We start from the raw sequence: 23725 nt of genomic DNA, 5'->3' as shown, positions 1-23725 counted from the left end.
GTTTACAAGGCTATTGGCAAGTGAAATAGACATAACAACATGAATTCTACTCTGCCCCAAATAGAGTGCAAATCGTTGTTTTTTATTGTGTTTTTCATTTATTATTGCTTATTTGCTCACTTACCATATTGTGGGACCGCAGAATTCTTTTTTCCTGGCCAGAGGTTTTCACTGTGGAGAGTCCTACTCTATTCCATAATCATCATTGATAAAGACTGTGCATGAGTGTGTGTGTGTGCGCGCGTTTGGCGGGTGGGGTGGGGGTAAGGGTGGGGCTACATAGACACGTGTCTTAACTTAAGGCCATTCAGTCCTTCTACACTTGCAGCATTTTTCTTTTCTGAGCATGCTTTTTCAGCACAGAAGGATAATAGTTTTTCCTAACAGCATGGGGTTTCACCCCACGTATTAAAGATAGTATCGTGGGTGTAGCCTCACAGATTCAGTGTCTGCATCGTCTGATAATTATGTACGCATCCATCTTAACATTCCAGAGTTGGTCCTCCGCTTTTCAACTAAAGATGCTTCCACTAACCTTGCAAGGACACCGAGTCGAGACTCATAGCAGTTTTATGCTCGTGAATTTTAGCAGTGGTTACAAGCCTAGTGATGGTCCCAGCTGAGAGAAGAGTGTCAGTGATGGGGAGGGTGGTATTTCAGAGCTCCTGCAATAGATGTGTGGGTGTGTCTGTGTAGGTTGGGGGCGGGCAGTTGATGGTGGTGGCAGTTAGAGGTAGAAGAGAAGAATTCTGATCCTTGAAGAAGTGGAAAAACAAGCAGTATGAACTTTTTTTTTTTTGGTACGCGGGCCTCTCACTGTTGCGGCCTCTCCCATTGCGGAGCACAGGCTCCGGACGCGCAGGCTCAGCGGCCATGGCTCACGGGCCCAGCAGCTCCGCGGCATGTGGGATCTTCCCGGACCGGGGCACAAACCTGTGTCCCCTGCATCGGCAGGCGGACTCTCAACCACTGCGCCACCAGGGGAGCCCAGTATGAACCTTTTTTACCTTTAAGTTCTTATGCTGTCAGTAATGGAGAACAACTAACGATACCGCATAACGTCAGATAAGGCATCAGAGCTCAGGCTGGAGATCAGTGAGGATTTCATGTACATTCTGTATTGAAAGGAATGCATCCTCTCTCCCTTACCTGAATACCCCAGGAACACATGGTATCCCCACGCTGTGAAGCCAGCAGTCAGTTGATAGGAATTAGTTTAATGAATCATAAGGGCTGGTCCTATAAATGGGAGCCCCTAGTGATATTTAGAGAGATAGCAAACCTTTGATTAAAGACGCAGCCTGTGTATAACTTCTGTATGTTTGTGGTCATCAAGGGCGAGGAGGGGTTGGGAGAATGACTGTGAGAAGTGTGTGTAAGGGGGGACTACTTGAGCTATTAGCTGCTGAAAAGCAACTTACTTTCGCCTGTCATCTGCATTTGTCTCTGGACTCAGGTTTTTGCTCTGTGTTGTTGAGTGTGGTTTATTGCTTTTCTGTAACGTCAGGAAAGGTCCCTTCTGGTACATCACAAAACGTGTTGATGGAAACCCCTGGAAACACTGAGCGTCTTTGAGATTTGGGGAGTGATCAGGTGGGAGTGGTTGTCTGTACCCTTCTGCCCTGAGTTCTCCTTTGTGGCAACTTTAATGTCCTCACCTCACAGGTCACAGCTTCTCCCCCAGAGGCAGGATCCCCATTGTAGGGAGTGGAGGATGCGCTTTCCACCAGCCTAATGGTTTTCATTCTTCTAGCTCTGCCATGGAGAGCTGGCAGCATGACCAGCAAAGTACTTTGTCTGCCTCAGTTTCCTCATCTGTTAAAGGGATAATAAAGTCAGTCAGTGTGAGCGTGGAATGAGTTACTATGTAGAGAACATTAGCAGTAGTTCCTGACACACAGGAGTGCTCAGTAATTCAAACTATAGTAATTCTTAGCTTGCTTCGTCTTAAATTAGAGGGAGCTATGTATGTAATAGTCACCCTGAGAATGACTTAAGAAAATTAAATAATTCATCACATTTCAAGAATACGACTTCTCCGTATGCTGGATAACCATGCTGCAGTGTTCCACACTGAACAAAGCTAAAGTAAAACTTGTGCCAGAAATTAATTTTTTGGTATCATTTCGTCCTAACCGAAAACTACAGAAACTAAAGGATAAATCAGGTATTTAAGTATTCTGAAGCCGAGTATAAACATAGCTGTTACAGCGCGATGGAAGAATCACTTACAGGAGTTCGTGGTACAGAAGCAGTATCCTCAACAGCTAAGGATGGAAATGGACTGGGCGTCCACTTGCCTAAGTTTCCCATATCTTACATTTTTTGAACCTTGTCTTTCAAAGAATGCAAACGTAGTTCTGCAGGGCAGTGAACAGCCTTGTTATTTGGTAAATTGGGTTCTTGCGTTTGTATTAATTGCAGTCCAGAATCACAGCGGTTATAGAGGATGAAAGATGGTTGAAATTACAGATTGAGCACTGTATTTCTCAGGTTATGAAGTTCAGGGAAATATGTAATTATTTCTGAGTTTCCTCAGGTTCCTCTGTTCAACATAATGTTCTGACATACAGAAGGGACAGTTCCAGATATGAAATGCAAATCAGTAGGGGCTGCCCCTGAGCCGTAGCCGGGGTTAATCATGCAGATCTAATGCTGTTCTTGGTATTTCAAGAAAGGTTTTCGTTGAAGTCTTAGGAACATATTGATTTAAAATTCCTACTTCAGAGAGCAGTGTAATTTTTCTTTTACAGCTTCAAATTTTAAAATATAGAACAGGATTTGGAGATCAATTTAGTGACTGGACATCCATCCATCCTTAATAATCCTGAAAAGTTGTGGGAGTTGGGAGGGAAGGGCACCCTTAAAGGATGTGGCGATTTCTAAGCAGATTAAAGAATATATTAGATCTAAAGTTACAAATGTTCTATAGCAAGTCCCTTTGCTTGGAATACGATCAAATGAACCAATTATGCATGGTTACTGAATGTCTGCTCTGGTCAAAGAAGATGGCTAAAACTGGCAAGGACAGACCAAATCAAAAATAACACTACAACGAGTTCCTAACTTTGGGAATGGTATAAAATTCCTTTGGAAATGAGACTGTTTACAGGAAGAAATGAAATTTCTTGCTCACAAGTGCAAGCTAACACATTCTAATAGCCGTTTCCGTTGTGCACAAAATGCGTCAGCTTATCTTTCCAAGAACAGTAAAATTTCATATGCTCCTGCCTGACATAAGAATTATTTTGACATATCTCCATATCGCTGACTCGCTTGTAAGTTAATCTCATCTCACATGAATTTTTCACCAGCTTCACTCTGATGTTGATAAAGGAGATGGTTCCATCAAATACATCTTGTCAGGCGAAGGGGCAAGTTCCATTTTCATTATTGATGAGAACACGGGGGATATTCATGCCACCAAGAGGCTTGACCGCGAGGAGCAGGCCTACTACACCCTCCGCGCCCAGGCGCTGGACCGGCTAACCAACAAGCCCGTGGAGCCCGAGTCGGAGTTCGTCATCAAGATTCAGGACATCAATGACAACGAACCTAAATTCCTGGATGGCCCGTACACTGCCGGAGTTCCCGAAATGTCTCCTGTGGGTAAGTAAAGAGCAAGTTGGTCTTGTACCATCTGATTTTAGGAGGTTTGTATTTAAAATTAAATCACCGTAAATACTGGGGAAGAAACCACATTAGCATTTGTGTAGACATTGCCATTTAGTGTGAGGGGAATGTTTGAGATGTGTTAGTAGCCAGTATCCAAATTCTATTTTTTGACACATTATTTATACGGAAAATTAGGAAATTCTTCCTTTTACACACCTGTCTCAGTGTCTTCAAGAAATTACATAGGTCTTACAATCCCTTTTCAATTTAATATTTAAAATTAAAAAATGATTCAAATTATGCCTAAGAAGTTTTAAAAAAAAACACAATAAAATTATCAAACCAAAAAAAAAAAATCATTCTAGGCACAGCCCTGTGATGATCTATTACTTTTCTTTTCCTTTCTCCCCATGTTAAAATAAGAATTCACTATTCTAAGCATCTCTCTGGGGGCCAGGGTATCAGGCAAGGCCGGCAGTGTAGCTAGGCTAATATTAGAATCAGCTGGTCTATTTCCTTATAGAGTATGCTTGAACCTGTAAATGTCCATCCACCTGCCACCACTAATCTTTTTGTGATTTCTCCAGAAATTTAAATGCATGAAAATTTATACTGAATTTATAATAATGGTAAAGTGATACTCAGTGTGAGATATATAAAAGAATAATGAAGGCTGTTTTACTCAAAGGCCTTTTGACGTTGCTCCATTACTGGAAAAATGGAAAGTAAATTACCTTTAGCATATACTGTATTTCAAATACTATTAAACTGTCTTTTAAATTCCACTGATTTAGGTACCTTTGGAATAGTTTTCAGCCAGTATGTAATTTAGGTATGGATGATCTTATCAAAAAAAAAAAAAATGATGGGGCTGGAATAGAGACCAGTTGATTTATATCTTTTATTTCCTGTTGTTTATAGTATTGAAGGGGGAAGTTTATTTAAAATAATAATCGAACTTGTATTTTAACACGTATTTCAACTCAAGTCTTTGATTTGTTTTACTTGATTGATTGATTGATCGTTTTACTTTAAATAAAAGTCATTGTGTTCATTCCAGCTTTCGATCCACACATCTGCCATGCAGAGGAGTGGAATTGCAAAGATGTGTATTACATGTGCCCAATTTAGTGACCCTAAATTTCTGTTCCAGTCAGCTTGGAGAGGGAACATTATTTTGGGACCATGGCTCAAGCTGCTAAAGAAATACGAACTGAAAATAAGCCAGAGGAATCGATGCTTGCGGACAGGAAAAGTTCTGAACTTCAGTGGCAGCATCTCACTATAATTATCTTCCGTGTAAATATTTCTTTGACCAAACGGGCTTATTCACACTTCTCAATACTGTCCACTCCTTCAGAGTGCTTCCTGCTGCTCTTGTTTAATGACAAAAACAACAACGATGATGACACCAGCAGCAACAAGATTTGGGAGGTTTTAGAGAAAAGAGATGGCACGTTGTCCTCTCCACAGTAGTAATGTTTAGAAAAACAGGAGGTTTTGAGGTGTGTTGAAGCAATTCAGTTCAATGCCGTAATTCTCCTGGGCATTTTGGGCATTCTTCATGGGCTTGCTAAGGTTTTCCTTTCCTGTGTAGAACCCAGCAGTGCAAATTGGATTACTGTGAGCTTTTTGTTCTAGAGGCTGAATAATGCACTGTAGTTTTGGTTCCAGTGGTACCACTCTGATATCAAACAGCGTGATTATTATGTGCATGTGTAAGTTATTTTAGTTATTTGATTCCAACAGGTTCAGAACTTTTTAGAAAATGATTTCTCAGTGTCTTCAGGATTTACTTGACACTAATTGAGGTCACTTGGTTAATATCAAAATTTGAGCTAAGAACAATAATTGTCTACATAAAATGTATCCTATGGACTTATAGTGACAGCTTATCAAAGTGTTTAATTCTAACCAAATAGTTATAATAGCCACTGAATAGTATGGTATATACAACACAAGTTTTCAGTATTTATTATTTAGGCCTACTTTTTTTTCATTGAGAACTAACTAAGATTTGAAACACACTCATAAGTCCCTGGGATCTCTTATTTGTTGCCAGAAGAGCATAGATAAGTGTGACAATACAAGTGTGTGTGTGTGTGCGTGCATGTGTGTTTGTATACGTCTGTGTGCCTGTGCGTGTGTATAAATTATTTAACGAACACTTCAGAAAAAATTATACACAACAAAATTTACTGTAGTTTTCATTATTTTGTTTGTTTCAAGGTGTTTTCTTTTCCAGTGAAGTAGGAAATCGGTACTTAACCGTATCACGAGAATAAATATTGCTGTAACGATGGTGCTGTAAAGATGTTCTCTATTTCCTTATAGAGGAGCATCAAAGTCGTTGATTCTAACATTTTAAAATAGTCAAAATCTAATTGTTAAAAAGATTTTTAAATATACATCATTCACTGTTTGGTCCTACCAAGCATTCATAGAGCACAGTCTCCTAAGTCTATCAAATAAAAAAAAATAAAACTTTCGAATTTACAAAATGTGTGTGTGTATACACAACACACACATACATATTCAAATTTTCCACCCAATCTGAAAGAAAATAGAATTGGTAAGGGAAATCATAATCTGGAAAAGAGAATAGACTTACAATAAGATGGGTATTGGTGACTTATTTAAGGCATTTAGAGAGGGAGATCTACATAGGAATATATCTAAAAGAGACGTTAGACTAAAAATGCCATATTTTCAAGAATTTACTAGAAACCAACTTGAACCTTAAAAGAAAACAGAAAGGGATTTGTCCCATCCCCGTCAGCTGTGTCATAAATGATAAAATAGCATGTGCTTAAATATTTAAACTAAGCAAATGTGAGTAGCTAATATTTTTAAGATGATATTCCAAATGGAAATAAAAAGAACAGATCACACTAAATGCCTTCCATATGGAATAAGTGAATGCATAGTAAAAGGAAGAGCAATATGACATTCTGTCATATGAAATGTAGAAAAACAACCAATGTTGTGATTTTTCAAGTTGCCATGCTTTTTCTCCTTTGGGAGGGTTTGGTTTAAACTTTCATTTCGTGCTTTTGTTTTTAAATCAATTAGGGAAAACAAATGAAAAATAAAACTACTACAGGAAGAGACACAGTAGCCACTTAATATCCAGTTAAATATATCAACTGAATATGCTTTATTCAGTTAATGAAGTTTCAGTTTCTGTCTGGCTTTACTTTGCTACAGCAGTGAGGTTGCCTCAGTGATTTGAGTGTCACGATGTTAGTTTTTGTCATGCTGCCTTCTAGACAGTGATTGAGACTTATAGAGATTGCTCTTGATAAAAATTTATTACCCAACCCTGATGGATGAGATGCCTAAAATTTGAGTCCCATCCACTTCTGAATATATATCCCTGCCTAACTTGCACCATCAGTCTTATTTTTTTGCCAACATATTTTCATGTCCCTTAAATATTTCTGAAGGATGAATTATCATTTATCATATTTTGGGGTTTGTCTTAGGCAAAAAATAAAATATATCAATTTTTCATGTACCTTAGAATAAGAAAAATTAAAAGTGAAAAACAAATCTAGTGTAGAATCTTTAGCGATTTGTGAGTTCTTATGTTTTGTGGCATTTGGGAGTTTTTAACTCATTGGTTTTGGGATTGGCACGTAGGGACCTCAGTGGTACAAGTGACAGCAACGGATGCCGATGATCCTACATACGGCAACAGCGCCCGAGTGGTCTACAGTATCCTGCAAGGACAGCCATACTTCTCAGTGGAGCCAAAGACAGGTAAAAATTGACATGCAACTCTCTTTGTAAAGTCATCATTTATATCTTGGCATAGAATTAATAATAGTTATTTTTATTCAGTATAGTTGGAATTGATAACAGACACTATTTTTACTGTGGTTCTCTCAATATGTGTACCATGGTAATAAACAGCATATTATTTATAGAGACATTAGCACATTTTAAGAATATTTTATTACATTTATCAGTATTCCTACCAAAATTAAACAAAATATTAGATATTGAAAAGTATTTCAGCTGTTACCTCTTGACTATATAAGAAAATGTTCATCGTCTCTAAATTTTTTTTGCTTTGTTTTATTTAATTAATTCACATAGGAATTACACACAGTAAAATTTAAATCTTAAGCAAAATCTCCTTGCCATGCAGTAGAATATGTGCTAGGTTCAGCTTGTCCTTCCAGGGGCTGGTTTTTCTCAGGGAAATTAGTTGAAACATAACACTTAGGATGATGATCTGCTAAATCAAAAACTAAATTAAATGACTTTTCATTTCAGAAAAAAAAATTATGAATTGCAAAGCTGCCTGGATACAATATGTGGTTGTTTGGCTAGATATTCTGTTTTGTTTCGAAGATGAAATAGTTTATATACCGTAAGATTCTAATTTGGAACACTATTTTCTTGGTTATAAAATAATATTTTATCTATTCTGCTCCCCTGGCTCTGGGTATAGGGAAGTGTGGGCAGGTGCGAAGATGGGTGGGTGTGAGCCATTGGTTTTCTTCATCACTGTGAAAATCTAAAATTTCTCTATATTTTAATAATTTTGCCTTTATCATGGAGAATAATTCTTCCTCAAATAGCAACTTTGTGATTTTGAAAATTTGATAGTACTTATGATCCTAAATGAATATTTTAATGCCACTTACCCTGTTTTTCATATTATAAAAAATGGCAATATCAAATCATTCTCAAATCACTGTGGGGGGGATAAACATTTTAAGTGTCTTTTGAGAATGACAGTTGTGCAAAAACAGACCAGTAAATTCGTTGCAAGTTCATCATTCATTAGAATTTTCATAGAGGCCGTGGCATATATTTTTTTACCAATGTTGTGATAAAGTCTGGAAGCTGCCTAGAAAGTCTGATAGAGGAGAAATAGTTCTGATTCAGCGAGTATTGAAGGAGAAGTAAATGAAAGTATCTGGTTTATCATCTGAATCCTGGGAATGTAGAAGTTGTGCTCGTGGTTGATTTAATGATGGATCTGAGAACCTAAATTCAGACACCCACCCATTCCCTTCTATATCTACTCTGCAGCCTAGAAAGACATTGACAGGTTTCTGACAATTTGCCCACAAATTGTATACCTCCTGCATTATATAACCTGTTCAAAAATAGCATGTGCTAATCCCAAGGGTTAAATATTTTGCTGCTACTAATGATTGGCTTGTGATTTTAGCTTTGCTGTAAGATAATAGGTGTTTCATAGGCCCTGTGTAGGTAAGACCTCACCTGTTGAGCAACTGGACAATAGTCTGTGTCATGGCATCACGTGATTAGTACTTCAAACTTAATTTTAATTTTCAATCTCAAGGACCGTGTATTACAGGAGGTAAAGTTTCATTTAATTTTGTTTTGGTTAAGAGTTTTGTTTTTTTTTTTTTTTTTTTTTTTTTTTTTTTTTTTTGCGGTACGTGGGCCTCTCACTGCTGTGGCCTCTCCCGTTGCAGAGCACAGGCTCCAGACGCACAGGCTTAGCTGCCCTGGCTCACGGGCCCAGCCGCCCCGCGGCACGCGGGATCTTCCCGGACCGGGGCACGAACCCGTGTCCCCTGCGTCGGCAGGCGGACTCCCAACCACTGCGCCATCAGGGAAGCCCTGGTTAAGAGTTTTTAATGCTGTAATCATGGTAATCATTGGGACTTCTCTTTCATATAGTCATTTGTGCAGAGGTATTCTAGGGATTGTTGTGTCCTCTCTGCTATCATAATATAGAGAGTGCATCCCCCCCCCCGCAAAAAAAAATGGAATTCTATTTTTCTGACAGAAATGGATGGAGAATTTTCAGGTCTTACAAGCATGAAAAGCTGTGTAGACAGTTTGAAGTAGTCTTCCTTAGTTGGTGTATGATTCTTAATGTATGTAAGAAATAACATTATTTCCCACATCTCCAAATCTAAGGCCTTTTGAGAAGAATGTAAAACTTTTGACAGGAAAAATGCTGAAAATATGTTAAATCAAGATTATATAAAATAGGCCTAGGAAATCACTGTTAAATACATCTCTGAAAGTTTAACCTCTAATTTCTTTTTTAAAAAGGAGTAATATTAGTAATATTAATAATAACCATTACTATTTGTTAATCACATATCATTAACTTAGCCTGGCTAAAACTACTCTGAGCATGTATTCCATCTGTAGCACACTTACAGGCCACATGACCAGAGGGTAAGTGTATTTTCTACGTTAATTTCTCAGTCCACAAAGCCAGGATGTGAGTAGCTGCAAAAAACAATGTTGACAATTCAGCAAGCAAAGAGAATGGCACTAGAAACAAGATAATGTAGCATTAAAAGGACTGCAAAGATATATACACTACCAAACGTAAGGTAGATAGCTAGTGGGAAGCAGCCGCATAGCACAGGGAGATCAGCTAGGTGCTTTGTGACCACCTAGAGGGGTGGGATAGGGAGGGTGGGAGGGAGGGAGACACAAGAGGGAAGAGATATGGGAACATATGTATATGTATAACTGATTCACTTTGTCATAAAGCAGAAACTAACACACCATTGTAAAGCAATTATACTCCAATAAAGATGTAAAAAAAAAAAAAAGATTCTCATCACCTATCTTCATAATGTCCCCAAGTTCACAGGGAGATCGAGAATTATTCTAATGTGTTTATCTAGTCTGTAACCTACAAGCAAATAGATCCAGTTTGTCAATCTATTTCATATATGGCAGGACTGGCTACATAATTTGCTATTTGAAATGAAAGTGCAGGCTTCTTGTTCTAAAATTAGTAGGATTTCAGACGTCATCAGCAGAGCAGAAACCAGACATGGGGACAGTGTGTGACTGCACAGACCACAAGGCCATGAAGTTGGCCTTGAAAAATGGTTGGAGTGTCAAATATCACTTGTCATTTAGGAGTTCTTTCTTAAACATAGAGGTGTGACTCTGTGGTGCCTGCGTTAGAGATTACATGCATACTTGTTACATCCTAGCTTTAGGTAAGTAATACAGTTGTAACAAAGCCCTCGTCCCTAATACACCCTTCATGCACGTTCCATCCTGTGGCATGGCTCATGGTGTAGAGGACCCTCACTCCTGTCAGGGCTTCCTCAGGGCATCCTCTCACAAGAGTGAGGAGATGTAACGACATTCCCTTACTCAGCGACTCTTTATTTGATGCCAGCTCTGTAATCCTTTGATGATCCAGAAGCTTCCATCTCTACTATTGTTGGCTCTTCTCCATGTTTTTATGGTTCTGTTATACGCTTCACTTAGAGGTAGAGAAACCAAATAGTACAAGTCCTAGACAGAAAATTTAGAAAAGAATACAAACTTACCGGAAGAGATTCACCTGTACATCTAATGTATCTTGCACCCGACAGCATGAATAGCCCAGTCTTGTGTTACCTGACTGATGTGGTTGCCTAGACTCCTGGGACTAATCCGGAGCTTCAGAATGGACTTCAGAAATGTACACATCTGAATTCTTAAGGAGATTCCATGATAACAGAATATGCTTTAAAAAGCAAAACAAAACATTGATGGCGGGTAGGAGATAAGAAAACATCTGAAAATTTACTTCCATACCAAAAACGAGACAGTTTTTGCATAATACTAGTGATTGATGGTTCATACACAATACTTTTTTGTGGACATGGATTATAAATAAATAAAAAGTTCTGGGTTACTGGTCAGATGTACATCTATAGAAAAATGATTATTCAGAAAGCCAAAAATCTGAGCCAGTCTCTTTTCTAAAGAGTTACAGGATATATTCTTCTCATCATAAGTGGCTTAAAATTATTGGCTATTAAAATTAAATATTATCCTCTCCCATGAAAACCTCACAGAACTGTAAGCTTATGATTAGGCAAGACTGGCCTTTACCACTTCAGAGACATAGTAACAACTCTTGTGTGTGTGTGTGTGTGTGTGTGTGTGTGTGTGTGTGTGTGTGTCTATATAATATACAGCAAAATGCAGATCAAATCCAACATATGAGAATTCTTTTCCAAATGTATACAGTTGATACTCAAAAGTAAAAAGCTAGCAAAAGCCATAGAACTAGAAATCTATTATGTTTGAATGTTCTTATTTAAATTCACTTCTCTCCCAGTTATTTCATTCTTGTAAAAAATATGTTTAATAATTGAGGTATTTGGAAATTACCTTTGCCACCTGCATTTCTTTGCAAACTTTGTGATGATTTTTGCTTTGGAGGAGTGTTATATATAGGCTCATTCGTAAAGAGACAATTAGATGTGTGAAAAATAAGTGAGTAACTTTTACTACCACACTTCTCCCCTGATAATTCTGTTTTCTTTCAAATAACGCTGCTCAGCAAAACCATGAGAAGATGAGGCGGCTGTGTTTTCTTTGCTGATTAGCTGAGATGTTATGGACCTCTCTCCATCATAATACATGGGCAAGGGTACAAACTCACACATGTTGATTTTGGAAGGAAAATGAGAGATGAATAGAAATTAAAAATTAAAACTGAATGAGTAAGAAATTTTGCTAGAACTTCACTAATATTTGATCTATATGAAATGCACCATTAGTTAAATATTCAAGATTGTCAATGCTCAATGTATAAAAAAGTATTACAAGTAAAGATGATTAACATCAAAGTGCAAAGGGAAGGTGGGGGGGGTGGAGGGGGAGGGAGAGAGAGAGAGAGAGAGAAAGAGAGAGAGAGAGATGTAAGTCCCAGAACTCTTAGACAAAGATTGTTATGCTTGGTAACAGAGTGTCTTAGTGAGGTGTCAGTACTCAATGCCTTATATATTAGAGTTAAGGGAAGTATTGAAGAACAGACATGAAATGCTCATAGAATCATTATGGCTCTAAGAAGAATATCTATGTCTCAGACAATTATCAATGAACCAAATGGGTATATGACTACGTTTCTTTTGATTGTCATTTTGATGTTTCAGAGATTAAGCAGTGTGTAGATAACCGAAAGAGTTCAGTGAAAGGGTTACTTAGACCTTGTATTGCTGTGCTTGTAGCAACAGCGTCCAGTATAGTGTATTAGAATAAGTGATTGTTAAAACAACAGCAATAACAACAAATGGCCTACTCAAGGAAGTATAATTTAAATGCTTAAAATACTGATATATTGCTGGGGTATGTATGTGTATATATATGTGTGTATGCATTTGATAGCTACTGCTTAGAACTAAGTAACAATAAGGTTTCTTAAGATGGTGTGAGTGTTACTCAGCTTGGAATCTTGAGAACCAGTAACATTGTTTAAGTTATTCTTAAACTATTGAAAGATCTTCTCATCTATTCCCCACTCCTAGAATATTTACGGAACTGTAGAATATTGTGAAGAATAGGGAAGGCCTGATATAGTATAATGTAGGCTTGTAACTTATACTTAGGGCTGAAATATAACACACAGAGACCATTTTTACGTGTGTCCATGGAAGAATCAGCATTTAAACAATTTAAATTGGCAGCTTTTAAAAAACATTTTGTAAATTTGGAGGATATAAAAACATTTTTATGCTGAACATAAAAACATTTATCCCAACTTGTTTACAATTATGTTCTCCCAAAGAATCATCCTTTATCAAACAGCCCAGTTTTGCCCCTGAGAAGTCCGTGATACCAGAGTTCCTGTTCCTCACATCTGAGTCATTGGGGATTTAAGTTCTGACTTAAACTCTAAAAGTTAGAATCTGTTTAATAAAATGATTAGACATTTTTCAAACAAAGTCGATAAAAGGGTTCTAGGTAGGTAGGTAAGATGTCTTCATTGGGAATGATAGAAGTACAGGAAATGATTAAGTAGGATTCTAGACTCCTTCTGGTATCTAATTAGCAAAGATGGCCTCATTGCTAGTTTTGAGATCTGTACAGGGCAATATTGAATACATAGGTTTTCATTTGACATAATCTCTATGTGCATATACTAAGTATATTATATTAAGTATATAATGTCATTTTATATATTTACATATAGCGTAAACGAAATTCTATCTCATAAACATACTATTACCTAACCTATTTATGTAATAATTAAAGTTATTAATATAAAACCACTAATTTAGTGCAGCAATGATTATTGAGTCAAGCTTTCCTACCAAGCAACATGAAGGTCTGAAATCCATTTTTCATACCTCTGAAGTCTTAAAGGCTATCCACATTAAATGCAATTGGTTCGAAGAAACAATACAACACATCAATATTTTTAGTGTCTTGATTTCCATTAACACAGTCATTCTCATCTATAGTACTTTTTCTCAGACCTTTAGATACAGCATAAAGTCATCCAGCAGCATAGTTTGGAATGGTGTTTTGTTTATTAAACATACATAACTCTCATTCCTTTTATTTATGGAATAGTTATTTTGCTGGAAAAGAGGTAGTAGCTGGAAGAGAGTTAGGGACCATAGCTGAAAAAGGTTTGTGGTGATTTCACATCACTGGGAATTAAGTTGTTGGAGAGGGTGAAAGAGAAAAAGAGAGGTTCATTGTCATATACTTGTACAGGCCACTGCCCATTCTTCTAGAGGAGTATATTTTATTTATTATAAGTTGGTATTTCCTGAACCATACATTTCCGTAAAATCTAAAGATAATCCTCTCTCTCCGCTTTTCCGCATTACAGTGTTTTCTGTGTTTGTGATGTTGTGTATAATTATTATATCCCTTTGGCCTTTAATATGCATTGCAATTATTAAAAGGAAAAAACAGAACAAAAGGCAACAAATCAAGAGCTATTTTCTACCTATATCAGTGTTCTTCGCTAGTATAAATGCAGTGATTCATGATGCATTTTACTGGGATTTGAAATTTTACAGGAGTCATCAAGACCGCCCTTCCAAACATGGATAGAGAGGCTAAAGACCAGTATTTGCTTGTTATTCAGGCAAAGGATATGGTTGGTCAAAACGGAGGGCTCTCTGGAACCACGTCGGTCACCGTGACCCTAACTGATGTCAACGACAACCCGCCTCGCTTTCCTCGAAGTAAGCTGTTCTGTTGCACGTTGCAAGCACATTCGTTTTCTTGCCAGATTATAAAAATGTCTTTAAAAAGGAGTTTTTCCAAATACTTCTCAAACAAATAATTATCTTAACTACGTTCTCCCCCAGTTTCAGCAGAGGCATGACTTTTAATTCAGTAATATGGAATAATAAGGGTATTGAAAATAATTAGAAGTAATTATATCTTTGTATTACTTCTCTCTTAAATATAATATGCTTTTTCTTTTGTTCACACTTTGAATACTAGACAGTTGTGAAGTTTGTTTATGCGTTAATCTTTTTATTCAAAGACATGCTACTCTTTACATTCTGTAAGTTATGAGGTTGTTGCCAATTAGTAACATTCAGATACGCTTCGTGAATTCTCTACGCTAAAAATATTGCTTTATTTTTAAAGATAAAAATAAGAGTCCTGAACTTCACTATTCATTCCACACTTTTTTTAACCAGCTCATGTACCTTGAACATTCCTTCTGGTACCTACCACATCTTTTTTATGCAAACGCTCAGCATTTCAAAAGAAATCAGTCCAAAGAACCAGAAAACTGCATTCCCTCAATTTAGTTTCTTTGACCAAAGTGGCTTTTGTTTTAAACAAGAGGAAAAAAGTAATTTCTTTGGGTAGAGCTGTCCTGATTGTAAAAAAAGCATTTCATCTCACTCTCTTTTAGTCGCCTTTTTTCTGCTTTTTTGTAAATGTGTGTGGTATTTCTTTAGAATACTCAAGAAAATAAGGAAATCATACAAACTACAATGTTTTTAAATTCTTGTCTGATAGAAATAGGGAACTGAGCTCCCTTATGAACAGATCTTAAAGCTAATAATGTTAAACATGGACACTTTCTCTGCAAATATGAGTGCCACCACGTTTTCCTTCAAATACTGCTTCTTTAGATGTTTTATTTTACATATTTTTAATATTTATATTGTTGTTCGACAGACATTTCAATACCTCCTGGCAAAATAAAGAAAATTCCACTAACTTTAACATTAAAAAAAAAAAAAGAACCTATCCTTAATTGTGTCCTTGATGGCTTACAATGGGGAGGAGAGGAGGATGAAGAATAAACAAAACAATTAATGCGATCATATTTGGCTGATAATAGAATTAGCTGTTTCTCTTTAACTACAGTGATAAGAATTGACACTTAGAATTTTTGTGGTTTCAGTTGACATGATTTGATAGGATAGAGCATGGATTTTCTAGCTTACTAGATACTCCCCTACTTATTAAAGTGAAGGAAGCCAAAAATATGTCATTAGGTTTTTCATTTTGGCTGAGATTTTTCTCTACCATTTAGTTACTATTCTAACCTTGAAATTTTTGGATTTTCCTAAGGACACTTGTAGATATGTGAAAGGGTCGCTCAAAAATAGTAAGTATGTGTTGTAATCATTTTTTAAAATCAGTAACAGTTTATAAAATGTAGAAAATTGCAAAAGCAATCATTCTTAGCCTAGAATGTGGTCCCTTCATATGGATACATTTTCCTTTCTCTGTGTCAAAGAGAATCCTTTCTTTTCTCCTCATAAGAAAGTGCAAATGCACCACTGTTAGCAGCCAGAAGGAAATGGAAAAGGGGGGAGGAAGCAGGAAAAAGTAGATGATTAGAGGAAAACAGTGAAGGGACGTTTCCTAGTTTCAAAGGTGAAGGGGTTGTTGCCTAGTTTCAAAGGGATGGTGGACGTACTTCATCTGCCTCCCAAACTGGCTTTTTAAAATTTTTATTTATTTATTTATTTATTTTTGAGGGGAGGGGTAGGGGGGAGTTGAGGGATGGTGAAGAGTTTTTACAAAAGAAAGTTTAAAAAAGTTACTATTCTTCTTTGGCTTCTCTTTCCTCCTGTTCAAATAACATTGCCTCTGCTCTTGTACCATTGTGCCCCAAATCAGTTCTACATCCAGCTCACACAAATAATTCTTATCCTTGGTAAATTTATGAGCTAAAAGAAGACTTAATATTGACTTTCCTCAGCTTCCTTGTCCAGTTTTCTGAAACTTTTGCAGCAAAAGATACTTTTATGGAAATTCCAACATTGAGTAATCAGAACTATTTAGGCTTGGTTTTTGCCCATTTGAGGCCTAAGCTATACTATTTTAATTTTTTAATATTCAATATTTGTATTAATTGCATTTTAATTCTTTATAGTCAATACTCAATGTTAAGTGTATTTATAATTATTTGAAATTTACCTTTACTATTAAAAGTAGCATATTTCTCAGCACTAGAAATACCGGAATGGAGGATCTCCTCATGCCTTTCCCCAGGCCATCTGTTTCTGCTCTTACTTATTGATTATTATCTAATTATTTCCATGAAACTTATTGAGGCTGCATGAAATTTGTCATATGCATCTTATTGCTTTGTTATCTTCTTTTTCAAAAAAATAAAAACAAATTAAGCAAAGATGGTGCAAAATAGCCAAATAATTAAATTTTTATTGGTTAGTTTGGTGTAAGGTTTTGTTCATTTCTTGTTTTTAATTTCACAGGGTCGTACCAGTATAACGTCCCAGAATCATTGCCGGTGGCTTCCGTTGTGGCCAGAATTAAAGCTGCCGATGCAGATATCGGAGCTAATGCTGAAATGGAATACAAAATTGTGGATGGTGATGGATTCGGGATTTTCAAGATTTCTGTTGACAAAGATTCACAGGAAGGAATCATTACTATACAGAAGGTAATATTTATTTTTGTTTCCTGTGAAGGTAATATCATAGAGATTATTGAAAAAACTTGTCTGCTCTGATGGAAGAACGTGTTAGACACATTGAATGGCTTTATGGGACCATTGTTATTTTAATTTTAGGAAAAAATGCTGTGCATTTATTTTTATGTGTCAGGATTGTAGAGAAAATTGAGTAACGTGTAATTACACTCTATCAGTTCTATTCTCTGAGCAAACCCACAGCTCTTATCTAAGCTCTGTAACAGAAAAGCATACTGGCAAATGTGCCGTTTTAAATGACCTGCTTGGTGAGATGAATATTCTTTTATTTCTTAATTAATTTTTATTGGAGTATAGTTGCTTTACAATGTTGTGTTAGTTTCTGCTGTACAGCGAAGTGAGTCAGCTATACGTATACATATATCCCCTCTTTTTTGGATTTCCTTCCCATTTAGGTCACCACAGAGCAGAGTTGAGTTCCCTGTGCTATGCAATAGGTTCTCATTAGTTATCTATTTTATACATAGAGTGTATATATGTCAATCTCAATCTCCCAATTCATCCCCCCCCGAATATTCTTCTTTGTTGACTATTTTAGTAATGAAACCCTAAAATCATCCAAAAGCCTTTGTAAGCAACTAGAAAGCACTCCACATACATGAAAATATACATAAACTTGGAACTAGAAACTGAAATGTTATAGACTAGCTACGTTATCAGCCATTCCTTTTTAATATTTATATTAACTGAAGTATTTGAAAAATTTATATAAACAGAGCATGGAAAGTTGTGAAGCCTATCATAATCCCTTAAAAAATAAGTGCAAAAGAGATTTAATTTTAAAAAAAATCAAAAGGAATTGTTCCAGAATATAGTCTTACTTTCTCAAATGTTTGAAATACTAAAAATTAAAACATATATGAAAATGCCCACACTCAAGATACTGGGATTTTATGCCAGTGTAACAATCCAGGTGTATAGCTCTGTAATTAACACTCCTCAATAATTAACACATCAATAAAGAAAGTTATATTTTAGTTGTTATAGGAAAACATATGTTCAATTTCAGGCCAATGGGCAAAACATTTCTGCAATTATTTCCAGTGGACAGCTGCTGTTTTAGCTCAGCTGGTGACAGTCTGTCTAAAAAAGTTTTAATAAGTAGGCTAGGCCAACTCTTGGTAAAATATTTTGTTTTGTTGTCTAAAATAAAAGGAATGCACTAAGGTGCAATGCTGCTCAAAGATTTCAGAGGTTCATCTGAAATCAGTCTGCTCATATTCCAGAAGTTTTAAATATATATTGAAATTATTTTATTGAACACATGTATATTTCATATAATGAGACAGCATAAATCATTGAAGAAATATATAAATACAAATATATATGTATTGATATGAGATCTTTGATTCAGTAATAGAAAAAATTTTATACTCAGTTCCTTGATATTATTTCTAGAAGTTTTAGAGAATTGTTTAAAAAAAAAGCTGTTAAGAAAACTGGATAAAATGCATTTAATCTCACAGCATAAAACTCATTAAACAAACTACAAGGTAAAAATTAATGATAACTTACAATGATATAAAAGTCACATAAATAATTATTACTACTGTTCTAGGTAGTGGTTAATATCTGTTAGGATTTATCTTGAGTAATTTAAAGCCTTCTTACTTAATTCTCAAATCTCATGAAGGTATTATTAAGTACAGTGAACATATGGAATCATTATAGAATGTCCAACAAAAGAAAAAATGGTTAAATAATTTTTGATATTTCCAAATTGTAGAATCTTGTACATCATCAAAATGATGTGGTGACATTGTATTAGCATATTAACTAATATGGGAAATGATTGTATAAAATATTACATGAAAAAAGCAGTATCCAAAATTTTACAGACCCTTTGTTTCAAATTTTCATTTATATAGAATAAAAATTGTAGGAAAATGTTAAAATGATAACAGTAATTGTTTCTGGATCTTCACTGTTTTTCAATATATAATATGCGTTCGTTATTATAATTACAATGTTCCTAGATTCATAAGAATATTATTCAATGACCAAACCAAAATATATTTCATTAACAGCACTGTTTGATCTACTTTTAGTATTGATGAAAACTCTTGTCCAAATGCAGAAATATGTCACAGAGATGTCAGTCACTAGACTGAAATTTAATGTGTTGTTGAAGCTTTCTCAGGTATTGAAAAAGACATTGTTGTCCTCTGTGTAATGAATTAAGATTCAAAAACATTCCAAATCCTATAAGCATTTAGATTAATGGATTAAAAAAATTTTGATACTACAGATTTCTACCCATGCAGAGCCAAGTGAGTGATATTTGTACCTAATAAATGCCCAATAATTGGTAATTAAAAATTTATCAATCTGTCATTATATGGGAAGTTAGCTAAATGTTTCAGTAATTTCTTATGCTAAATATGAGATCAAAATTGTGTTATTTTCTGTTTAAATTATTGACAATGAAAAATAAGTTTTATTTTCTCCAGTGGCTTCTAATGAATACTGTCTAATTTTTATTGTTTCTCCTCCTCTGTTTTCTTATATAATGTCAGTGATGGCCTTTGGATAATTAAGCACACTCAGTGTACAGGAAAATCTTGAGAGACAATGATGGTGGAAAATTTTACTGTTGTGGCGTAAATAACCAGTAAAATGTTTAATATTTAATGAAGAGAATCTTGTTCACTTTGAACTCTGTAAAGCATAGAGCCAAGTCGGATAATATCTACATAGAAATAAGTGGAAATAACAGTTACTCTTAGTTTTCTTCACGCTGAAAATCTTTAGTGTTAGCAAATGTTGCTCCACACTTTCCTCCTACCCTTTCTCCACACACTCCTGCATAAATAATAGATATCGAGGTAATTACGTGGTATACATCAGCCTAATTCTGATTTCCAAAGCTCCCTCCACCCACAGACTCCTTTTTAAAAATTATAGTTTTGCATTTTCTGCTCATATATCCCAATGCCTAACCAACCCAACACAGAGTTCTTACCGATATTGAAATAAACATAAAAAGTGGCTTCTCTAAGAGTTAATTAAAAATAGTGGAAATGATATATTGGGTTGGCCGAAAAGTTTGTTTAGGTTTTTCTGTAACGTCTCACGGAAAAACCCAAGTGAACTTTTTGGCCAACCCAATATTTACTTTGCAGTTCAAGCTTTAGTGATCAGTGAATTCTTTTCACTTGAAAAACTTGCTTATGGTATTAGAGGTTAATCTAGTTTTTAGATGAAAAAGTACTGTTACTTTGTAATATTTTAATTTTTGAGAAGTTTTTTATTTATTCAAAAATGCAATTCACATTTTATGTGCAGTGACTACACCTAGCACTGTACCTTAGTATTAGTTTTGTATTAATCCAGGGCTTCTCCTGTTTAAAAACCTCAAATAAGGCTCATATTCCAACTCCTTACATGGACATCTAAGAGCTAGTTTTGGACCCCTAGAATTATTTAGACTTATATTTACCAGATACATATCCCACTATTCCTAGTTTTATTCAAAGATCTAGAGTAGACCCTAAGCCACTTTTAATTCCTAGAAGCAACATAAATTTTCTTCTCGGTCTTCAAACGTTCCCTCCTGCAGGACTCACTTATGCTCCGCTCCTGTGCCCACTTACTGTTGCTGTGTGTGTGTGTGTGTGTGTGTGTGTGTGTGTGTGTGTGTGTGTGTGTGTGTGTGTGTGTGGTACGTGGGCCTCTTACTGTTGTGGCCTCTCCCGTTGCGGAGCGCAGGCTCAGCGGCCATGGCTCACGGGACCGGCTGCTCCGCGGCATGTGGGATCTTCCCGGACCGGGGCATGAACCCGTGTTCCCTGCATGGGCAGGCGGACTCTCAACCCCTGCGCCACCAGGGAAGCCCTGTTGCTCATCTTTTAAGACTGGAATATTGCTCCCATTCTTCCTTCTTTAAACCAAATAATTAAACAGGGGAAGTAAAATTGTCTGTACCACAATTTGTTTTTCTTGATCCAGGAAGGGTGTGTGTGCACGCATGTGTATCCCTTCAATGTTGGGAGCTGGTCTAGTAAAAATGTATTACCATGTTTTTTTTCCATAAATTTAGCTGTGGTCCCAAAGATTTGGGCAAATATCTAAGTCTCTGTAGAAGTGTCTGAGAGAGCCCAAGCCCCATTTGCCAGCCAACTGGTTGGTCCCACCTAGTCTCTTAAAGATTTGAACATGACCTGAGAAAGGAGTTGCGTAGTAGATGAATAACGCTATTCTCCAGGTAGACAGGGGGAGGGAGACTTTCTTATGGAGGTAACCACCTGTGCAGAGCTTTGTCATATGAGACAGCACGTTAAGCTCAGAGAACTAGAAATAGGGCCATTTTACTGGAGCACAGTGTGGGAGGAGGGGATGCTGGCATGAGATGAGGCAGTGTAAGTGAATGGGCTCTTTATGCCTCCTTTGCAAGCCACTGTTACATATATGTACAGTGCTTTGCAAATGAGAGTGGATTACAAACAATAAATATTAAAAGGTATTTTACTTTCAGCTATAATAAAATATGCTACGGAATAGAAAATTATATTTGCTATTTTCTCTTTAACCCTTATTGTTGGGACTGTGATAATTCTAATTCAAAGCATTTCTTTTCAAAGCACTGAATTTTAATGATATTTATTTAAACATTTATTTAAAATATTATCACTTTCCTGGCTACAGTCAAGTAGCACACCTTTTTTACTGTTAGGTTTAAAGCCTTAAAGTCTTTTCTGGTTTCTTTTCTTGTCCCTTCTTGATCCATAATAGATCTTATCTCTTTGTTTTTTTGTTTCGTGTTTTTTCCTACTCTCTTTGGCATTACCCTAAGATTGGTTATCATTGCTTCACTCCAAAACTATTTTCATTGTTCCTGAGCTTTTAAATTTTTAAATCTATCCTTTTTTTAAAGAAATTGCTGTTCAAAACTCAACACTATTTTTATTATTCCAGCTAGTCTGAAAAGAAGCTACTTTATACTAAGAGATTAAGACAGAGTGATACAACAAATTGAAAGGAAGTGGTAAAATAATCATCAATGAGGTTATAGATTTAGAAAATTCCAAAAATTTATTGAAAAATTATTAGAATTAAGGAGGGCTTTCAGTAATGAGAACTACAGAAGTAAGTTACAAATCAGTAGCTCCATTATAGCTCATGAGAACATGTGTATGAGCTCTGGTCTTCAATCCAACCATATGGCTTCAGCCCACTAGAAGTTGTGTGTGGAATATCCATCCCTCTTGTCCGTTTCCCTAAACCTTCCATCTTAAAGCAGTGTGATCTCACAAAGGCAATCTTTATTCCCAAATCCAAGCGCTTTTCCATCATGAAGCCAACAGTATCTTGATTCTCAATTTCAGAAGAGTGTCTTTTGTTTACTTTTTTTTTTTTTAACTAAACTCTCTTTGGAGTGTTTTTCTCAGAATGAAGGAAGTCCTTTCTGAAGATTTGCTGATTCTCTCTGTTAAGAACTAACAACTACTTACGACACTCAAGGACAGGATTTTGATTTTCAGTTCTACTTATCAAGATTTCAGTAAGTGGGGGTCTATATTCCATTCCAGCTAAAACATTTCCAGAGACCCCTCCGAGTTGAGCAGAGTCTGAGAAAACATATATGAGTCCCATAAATTCAGTATTCTTTTCATGACCAGATAATAGGAGAATCATTTGTGAAATCTAGAATGGATTTCTGAATCTGAGTCACAAGAGCATTCTGATTAAAACTAAGAAATTCTGAAAGAAGACAAATGAAGCCTTCTTCCATTGTTCTCAGAATATTTTAAAATTTTCACTGAGATAAACTAGAGAATGCTATGGACAGTCCATAAATATGAACCGTTTGTTCATAGGTTTTCCAGGCTCTCCTGACTATAGGAAAACCTTTACAACCAGGCACTGCTAAGATGTTGATGAGCTTTTTGTTAAAGACATAAGTATATTTGTTCTGATGATGTGTGTCTCAGAGTATTACTTCACATTTGGATAATAGAGTTCCTATGTCCATTTAGATAGCCATTTCTATTGGAATTGAGTTATTTTGTACCTGTGAACCATGCTTGATAATCATCTGAACTTATTTTCTCTCTACTCTATAGTATAATAAAACTTTAGTCTGTTGCTTTTTCATAAACAATGCACTGTCATGGTTATAATGAGATTTATTCCAGTTTGAGCAAATTATTATCATATTTTGAAACATCTACATATGCTATACTTGCATAGGGTGAACTTGGGAGCAGGGAGAGAAGAACAGAAAAACAATCTTTTTCTAAAACATATGCTAGAAAAAGAAGTACAGAATTGTAAAAAGTTATCTTCAGGTATGCTATTCTTGCTCCAATGTCTTATATAGAAATATAAATTCTGCATATGACCAAATATGCAGAATCCACAAGGCTAAAGATTTGTATAGATGTTACCATAGAATTATTTTTTCAGAATTCAATTATC

The 23725-nt window shown here is 35.9% G+C and overlaps 1 protein-coding gene across 2 annotated transcripts in view; it reads left to right on the top strand.

Annotated features, from left to right (window-relative positions):
- CDH7 (cadherin 7) overlaps positions 1-23725 on the top strand; it is a 121907-nt gene that overhangs the window by 52040 nt on the left and 46142 nt on the right. For both annotated transcript variants that reach the window (XM_065889895.1, XM_065889896.1), the window contains 4 exons: positions 3315-3609; positions 7258-7377; positions 14394-14561; positions 17073-17260. In XM_065889895.1, the coding sequence (XP_065745967.1) occupies positions 3315-3609; positions 7258-7377; positions 14394-14561; positions 17073-17260 (771 nt within the window). The remainder of the gene's footprint in view (positions 1-3314; positions 3610-7257; positions 7378-14393; positions 14562-17072; positions 17261-23725) is intronic.

Source organism: Phocoena phocoena, chromosome 13 (assembly GCF_963924675.1).
Source record: "Phocoena phocoena chromosome 13, mPhoPho1.1, whole genome shotgun sequence".
Classification (NCBI taxonomy): Eukaryota; Metazoa; Chordata; class Mammalia; order Artiodactyla; family Phocoenidae; genus Phocoena; species Phocoena phocoena.
This window is presented reverse-complemented; position numbering and strand designations above follow the sequence as displayed.